The 8005-nt window shown below is 34.9% G+C and overlaps 2 protein-coding genes across 2 annotated transcripts; one reads left to right on the top strand and one right to left on the bottom strand.

Annotated features, from left to right (window-relative positions):
* Positions 1 to 1513: 1513 nt before the first annotated feature.
* LOC120091059 (uncharacterized) lies at positions 1514 to 3959 on the top strand. The gene has a single exon (XM_039048866.2). The coding sequence runs from the start codon at positions 1811 to 1813 to the stop codon at positions 3827 to 3829; it is 2019 nt and encodes a 672-aa protein (XP_038904794.2). The 5' UTR covers positions 1514 to 1810; the 3' UTR covers positions 3830 to 3959.
* Positions 3960 to 4207: 248 nt separating this feature from the next.
* On the bottom strand, positions 4208 to 7299 carry LOC150033014 (AP2-like ethylene-responsive transcription factor At1g16060). Its single transcript, XM_090307100.1, has 7 exons — positions 7257 to 7299; positions 7114 to 7122; positions 6924 to 7012; positions 6616 to 6689; positions 6474 to 6524; positions 6277 to 6353; positions 4208 to 4788 (listed from the first exon to the last, which is right to left on the bottom strand). The coding sequence occupies exons 1-7, from the start codon at positions 7282 to 7284 to the stop codon at positions 4208 to 4210; spliced, it is 909 nt and encodes a 302-aa protein (XP_090163226.1). The 5' UTR covers positions 7285 to 7299.
* Between the last annotated feature and the right edge of the window lie 706 nt (positions 7300 to 8005).

Below are 8005 nucleotides of genomic sequence, written 5' to 3'. Positions count from 1 at the left end.
ATAAAATAAAGCATACTGTTTTGTGCAGTGCAAAGCTTTGGGATGTAAGAAGAAACCAGGATGTTCTTAAACCTAAACCATTAGCTGAATTGGATGGACATAGTGGACCAGTGAGCTTCCTGCACATGGATCCCTACAAAGTTGTTACGGGATGTCCAGATGATGTTTATGTACACGTCTGGGAGGTCAATTCAGGCGCACCGGCGAATTCTTTGAGTTGTTGGTTCGGTGACTATAAAGAGGGCAGCACGACATTATCCTCAATGGCTGCTGATGGGTGTAGAATTGTCACTGCCTCTTATGATGGTGATATTGGAATTATACGTTGTATAGATTATACCAATGCTCTTCGTCCTATCATTAAACACGACGAGGTTGTCTCAAAATTTTGGGATTCACACTGCTACAGTGATAGCGATGATTCAGATCTTTAATACATGTCATCAGTGAGTTGCGAGGGTTTCGTTTTCTCTTAGTTCCTACCGTTATTTAAAGCCGTAACTTCTCTTTACGTAGGTTTTAGAAGGAATGAGTTTTTTTTGTTGTTGTGGTGGTGGTGGTGGTGGTTTGTGTGGATTGTAGATAGTATAGTGGGATATACAACTATTGAAGGAATTAAAGTGAATTTGAGATGGCAGATTCTTTCCCCTTGCAGTGATAGTTGAAACTAAAGTAATTCCTATCCCAGAGCTTACCATTTTATGGGAAACAAAGTTCATTGATAGTATGCAATTTACAAAAGGGAGAAATCACAAGTTACAGAAGAAAAAATTTCCCCATATTGGATAATAGAGAGCTTAAGCTATACTCGTTGAAAGGAAAAGCATGTTTATACCAATGTAGATCATGCAAAAGAATGTAATCAATTAGGACTTCATGGAGTCTTTCTTTGTCTTGAGAAATGTTTCAATTTCTTTCTCATCAGATAGAACAAAAAGGCCTTGTTTATGTTTAACCACAGAAGAAGCTGTTTGGCCTCCTTGAAAGGGTGATGCCTAAACACAAGTTTAAATTGATTCAGACCTCTTCACTCAATGTTGAACTAAAAAAGGACTTAGCAAGCTATCATTTTCTTGAAACGAACATCTCCATTACTTTTTTCACTTGATTCGGAAGAAAAAGTGCCATGTAATTCTCTCTAAATAATTAGAGAAAAATAGAGGAAAAAAATGAAATAGCTGCCCAAATTGATGAATGTTAACTATTTTGATCTAAATATTCCATTCATCTTGTATTTAATGAAGTTTAGATTAGCAATATATGATAACAATCTTTTAGTACAAAATTAATAGCTCAATGGTAATTGATACGATATTTTTCATTAGAGATTGAAAGTTTGATTTTCATAATTGTTGTACTTAAACAAAGTCTAAATTAATTTCTGATTAACAAAATTGAGTGTACCAAATTTATAATTTTAATTGTTATAGTTAGTCTAAAATTTTAAAATAATTAAGGAGAGAAATTAATTTCTATTTTCCAAAAATATAATGTTTTAAAAGATAATTCTCTCTTCTCTGCAGAGGAAAGAAGAAGAAAAAGAGGAGGAATCAATAATCTAATTTTGTTGCAAATTCCAATGTCCTGGTTGACTCGTCAAGAGACAACACTGGACTCGCTCCCACTCAATACGATCATCTCCGCCATTCTTCTTCCTCAATTCCTCTTCAATTCCTCTTCAATTCTTCCTTAATTGTAATGGGTTTTCTTCTGAATCCATAACAGAACCATAATCATCTCATAATCACATCCATTTCCTCATCTTCTCCATTTCCAATCAATCAATCCAATCCAATCTAAAACCCTAAAAATGCCCACCACCACCTCCGCCGCCGTCGCCGCCGCGGCGATCCTCTTTCTGTTCATCATCGCCACCGCCACTTCCGCTCCGATCCTCGGCCTCGATTCATTTCTCGCTCAGCAATCTCGCTTCGACCCACATGCCTCCAACGACACATTTCTCTCCCTCTCATCGTCCCTCAAGAAATCTCTCTCGGTTTCTTCTTCTCCTCCTCCTCTCATCCCTGCTTTCATCTCTTCTCTCCTCTCTCTCTCCCTCTCTTTCTCTCTCCATGTCCGTCTTGTTGGTGATTTTCCCTCCGATTCATCGACCCATCTTTCCTCTTTCCTCTCTGCTTCTCTCCCTTCTGATCATTTTCATGTCATTGCTCCTTTTGATTCGTATCAACACCGTCTTGCGGTTAAACATTCTCTCCATCTCGATGTATCTCATGCCCCCTCTTTGGCTTCTCATCTATCTGAGATCTTGAAATCTGAAATCTCTAATACTGCTTCTAGCCTCCGATCTTCGCTTCTTGCTGTTCCTTATGAGTCTGTGGACCGTGTCATAAAGCAGGATTATGAGAAGGAGAAATCCGGTCAAGGGGTTTACATATATTTGCTTAATTTGGGCTCTCAATCGAAGCCATATGCTTACAATTATGGCCACGGGGAATCATCCCCTGGTTTTACCAAGTGTTTAGGAAGCATTTGGACTGGTGGAGAAAGGTATTTGTGGGTTGATTTGGGTGCAGGGCCTGTTGATTATGGACCGTCGCTTTCTGGAGATGGGGTTCTTCCTAGAGGAGAGTTTCATCCTTTGGCGACCTTGCATGGCCGGCCGAAGTCCCAGAAGGCGCTGCTGGCGGATTTGGCATCGTTGGTTTGGAGTGCTTATCAGGTTCATTTAGTTCCTTCTATGAGAATTCCTGTTCCTTTTGAGAGTTCATTGGTTGTTCAATTTGTACACATATATGGATCTGAGAGTAGTGATGGAGGTGATTTGGATTGGAAGTCTATTGAGAGAACCTTGAGGGATGGTGGGATGTTGTTGGGTGAGCAATCTTTGAGCTTTAAGACTTATAGTGTGAGCTATGCTAAGTGCCCAATTTGTGCTTTTGCCATTTCTCGGTCTACGAATTCATATACTTCGAGGTTTTTGTTTGATAACTATACTTTGATTGTGAACGAGTATTTGGATTCTAAAAGATTGCATCAGATTCTGTCTGATTCTGCTGAGGAGTTTAGAAGGGCTGGATTCCCCGAGGAGGAGGAGATGGCTAGAGTGATTCCGGTCTATGTTTTCGATTTGAATTTGAATACAATCTTGTTGCTTGATCGTTACCATCAATCTGTGGCATTTACAGACATGGTTATTGCTGTAAGGACTAAGAATACTCAGACTGTGAGTGATTATAGCTGTAATGGGCGCCATGTATTTACACATACAAGGGACCTTGAGAGGCCACTTATTGGTTCAATTTTACAAAGTATGTGGGGAGTGTCGCCTACCCACTTAGCTTGGAGCTCAAGGCACAACGACACCATTGTCGATTACTCGTGGAGCATCGGGCAAACTCCTTTTGGTCCATTCTCAGAGGTATCAACCTTATCTTTTGTTCAGAAGGATGCAGGGAGGAGAAACCTTATATTGACAACATTGAATAGCAGTATCACTAGTGCGATTGATGTTCTTAACTCTGTAGCTGCTCATGGTGGTGATAGAAATCTGCTAAAACCGAAACAACGCACTGAGTTCATACAGCGGTGGAATCTTTTCAAATATAAGCTGGACAAAGTGGTGTCTGCAATGTCGCATTTTGACTTCGAGATGGCTTTGTATTACGTAAGATCTTCAGATCATGACCTTTACACGCTTCACTCCATCGTCTACAATGCATCTCAAGAACTGGAGGCATCGTTGGTTTGCTTTAAAGACCCTCCATTTCCCTGGGGTTCTGTGTCAGTATCTGTAGTACTTTTCTTTGCTTTCTTATATGTTTACACAAAAAGGGATAGAATTTTGAAGAACAAAAGGAAGCAATTTTGATGCTAATTAATGGGTTGCAGAGTATGTATTACCGACAGCACATTATAAATGTAATTTCTTTGCAGAGTTAGATCGAAGCATTAGGATGTTGAATTCCATCACTGAACCGATTACTTTTTTGATTTGGCAATTTGCTTGAGTTCTGGGTTATTACTTTTCTGTGATTCTGCAATATTTGAGATTCATGTAGTTGTTTTCTCTTGGTTTATCCATATTCGTTATAGAACAGATCTGAATAGAGAAGAGGGAAATGTTGAATAGTTGGTTTACTTATGTCCACAAAAATACAAAGAAAACTGTCGACCGATCGAGTCGAGTTCTAACTCCCATATTAACATGTTCAATACGATGATATTAACAATGACATGAAGCACACTTTCAGGCTGCTTTGAAACGATGAAATGTGCCATTGAAGTACGAATGAAGCTCACTTTCTTGCAGCTCTTTGTTGGAGCTGCAAACTAATGGTACATCTGTAAGTCTATCACAGAAGATATCTCCAAACTCGTCAAATACACTGTCGAGCTGCACTCGAGTCTTTGCCTCTTCTCCATTATCAGCCTCATCCACTGAGAGATTTGAGTTGGTCTCGACCAGTTTCTTGAAAATTGATGATCGAAGAAGGAGGTCGAGTGCTGATGCAGAAGAAGATCTAGCATAAGCATTGAGCGGGGTGTTGCAGCTCTCGAGAAGCTCTTGCTTTTGAAGGGAATGAAAGGAATCGATGTCGTAGTGATGGTTTTTGAAGAGTGAAGTTTCATCAGCTGGGATTGAGCTGGAGTTGCAGAGCTCATTGTGGGGGTCTGTTGCCATATGGGCTTCGCTCTGGGTGGCGGATGGCGGCGGAGGAGGCTTTAGCCAGGCCATGTAATTGCTCCAGTCGAAGTTGGTGACTGCATTGATCCCTCGGTATTCAATAGCGGCCATATCATAAGCTCGAGCAGCTTCTTCTTGAGTGCCTGTGGTGGAAAGATGAAACAAATTTGTGATTAGTATTCAAATTCAACATGACAAATCTTGTACTCTTTACTCTATAAAAGAGAGTATTAAGAGTAACATAAATTTAATGGTTGTATTAATTGTATTTCTGAATGACTTAAATTTATCTTTTTTCCACTAATTTGACATTATACTTTCTATGTTATTAGAACAAACGATATCTACAAATAATTTGATTTGATCTTCTTTAACCTTTCACCAATTACTAAGATGACTAATTTATACTTAAAAACATTCGAGTAGTGAAGAACATAGTTATGTTAATGTTTTGTTAGAAGAGTTATTTTAAAGAAATATTTTTTTGTCCCTAAGTTTTGTATATGGTTTCTATTTGGTCTATAAAATTTAAAATATTATGCTTGTACTTAGTTTTGAGGTTGGTTTCTATTTGTTAACTATGTTTCAAAATTATACATTTTTTATACTTAGTTTTGAGTTTAGTTTTCATCTAGTTATAGGCTTTGAGTTTTATATTTTTATGCTTGAGTTTGTATTATGTCCACTTCTAGTCCTTAATGTTAATTTTCTATTAGTCAATTAAAAATTGAATTACTTATAATTAAATTACTTTTCAATAATTTGTATTATTTATTTTTTTTTGTTTACTATCAGGAATAGAACCACAGACCTCGTGGTTACTAACACACTCATATGTCAATTGGACTTAAAATTTGGTCATTGAGCTATGATGATTTGACCGCTAATTTTTACTCGGTGTTAGAATTATTTCAAAAATCAACATCATAATTATTTTAAATTAAATAGTGGAAAGTTAACACCAAAGACCAAAAGCAAGTATTAGTTAATCAAGAGTAAAACTGAAATCTAGGCCAAATGAAAACTAAACTCAAAATTTAAGGGTAAAAATATGACGTTTTGAAACCTATGGATCAAATAGATACTATACTCAAATACTCTTTTTTATTATTTTTATTTTTTTTAGAAAAGAAACATTTTAGTCAATAAATGAAATAAGAGAAGACCCCAACTAGATCCATGAAACTATCAAAACTAGAAAATGAATCTCAGAAAAGATGTTTATTACGCTCACCACATAAAATCTAGAGAAAGACGCGAATAATAGCCAACCAAACAATCTTCCGTGTACCATGAAACAGATGACGCTTTGTGATATTATACTCAAAATTTAAGAACTAGAATGTAGCTTTTTCATTATTTTATTTATATATCAAAGTATACATTTTTTTAATATAATAATCATGAGTATTTGAGTTAGTTTGTGCACATCTTCTTACAATATAATAATCATGAGTACTTAAACCTATTATTCCCTCTGAGCTAGATTCTTATTAGCTATTAGGTGAACCCAACCCACAAACTAAGGCTTAATTTTGAAAAATATCGTCAAAATAGGCAAAAGAAAATCGTTATTAAATAATTTTTTAATAATAAGAAAGAAAATAAACTTTTTGTTTAGAATTACTCACTGTAAGTTCCAAGATAGAGGTATTTGTTCCCATAAACTCTCCCTATTCTTGCTTCCCATCTACCATTGTGATGGTGCCTGCATTAATTAAACATAAATTCACCAAAATTTCTATTTGATTATTTCCCCTTTTTGATTGGCTGTATAAATAACTTTCTAAGGAACATCACCAAATATAAGAACAAAAAAAACCTTCACCTTGCAACTCCTCTATACTTTGATACACCTCTTGAGAAGCCACTGCTCTTTCTGAAAACAAATCAGTTTATCATATGTAAATCAGACTTAATTAAGCTAATTAAAAACCCAATTATAATCTTTAATTTCAATCCAAAATTACCTTCTTAAAGAGGCTAAATATTCCTCCTTTGTCATTGTTTGCATTATCTCAATCTCTTTCTCATACTCTGATATCTACATTCATTAAATGAGATTGAAAATATTCATATTTCTTCAGTATACATATATTTAAGTAATATTACAAACCCTCAAGTTTAAAGGTATAACGACAACTATTTTCCTTTTTCTTCCTGTTTTGTAGTAATAGTTTATTTGTTAGACCTCGAGTAATATTCAAGTTGTAGCCTATCAACTTAAAATTTTTTATTATTAAGAATGAAAAATGGGTTATTTAACAAGAAGTCTTACAGGGAAATTAGTGATGGTTGTTACACCCCAATACTTGAGTGCTGCTAAATCATATGCTCTTGCAGCTGATTCTTCTTCATCATAAGCTCCTATCACATATATATATATAACCAAACACATGAGCATGCTATTTAATTAGAGAGATTAAAAAAGGCTTGGAATATTAATTTGAAGTTAATTAATTACTCACCAAGATAAACTGTTGGGAGATCAAAAGGATCGTCAAGATGAGATAGAAAAAACAAAAATTCAAAGAGATTTAGATCGCAATTAACCCCATAAGAAATTAAGTAAAAAGAGAGAGATCTATAAATTTGAAAATATTGTTAATACCTTGTTTGCCCTTCTTCTTCTGTGTCATATTCCAAGAAAGTTTATCCCATAAATGAGCTTCAAATCGACCCGTCCATCTGTGTCTGTTCATTACGATAGAATTGCTATGAGCACAAACGAAGATCATTACGTTTGATAATGTCTTAAATTTTCAAAAATCATATGGTTATCCGATAAACTGTTAATCATAAAGAACATTTTTATTTTTCAACATTGTTATATTAAATGAGAAAGTAGTGTTTTTAAACTTAAAATACAATTTCAATAATAACTTTCATATTTGTTAATGAAACATTTGAAGTCTTAACCAAATTTTAAAATCATAAATAAATAAAATCTAAAAAAATTGAGACATATTTGTTAACTATTTGACGGTATAAAATTATGTTTGTTTGTTTTTTACCCTTTTCTTTTTTGGTAGTTTTCATTTAATTTCATAAGTCATTTGAATTCTTAATCAAATTCAAAATAGGAACACAAATTTTTTCATCTTGATTCGTGGCTTAAAATTTAAAAATATTTGTAAAAACTAGATAACAAAATTAAAAAATATATATATATGGGTAGAAAAAAAATATTTATAAGCTTAATTTAGATTTTTAAATCATATGTAACGTAGATAACAAAACGAAGAAATTATGAATTACCTGCTAACGCCACGAAATCTTGAACTACGCTTCATAGTGGTGGTCGGAGCTTGATCAGATTGTTGCTTCGGCAACTGCTGCTTATTAGTTTGACCGGTGGTG

Source organism: Benincasa hispida, chromosome 11 (assembly GCF_027475165.1).
Source record: "Benincasa hispida cultivar pf3 chromosome 11, pf3_genome.v1.1, whole genome shotgun sequence".
NCBI classification, from domain to species: domain Eukaryota; kingdom Viridiplantae; phylum Streptophyta; class Magnoliopsida; order Cucurbitales; family Cucurbitaceae; genus Benincasa; species Benincasa hispida.
Note: the sequence above shows the minus strand (reverse complement) of the source record. Positions and strands in the feature narration are given on the sequence as shown.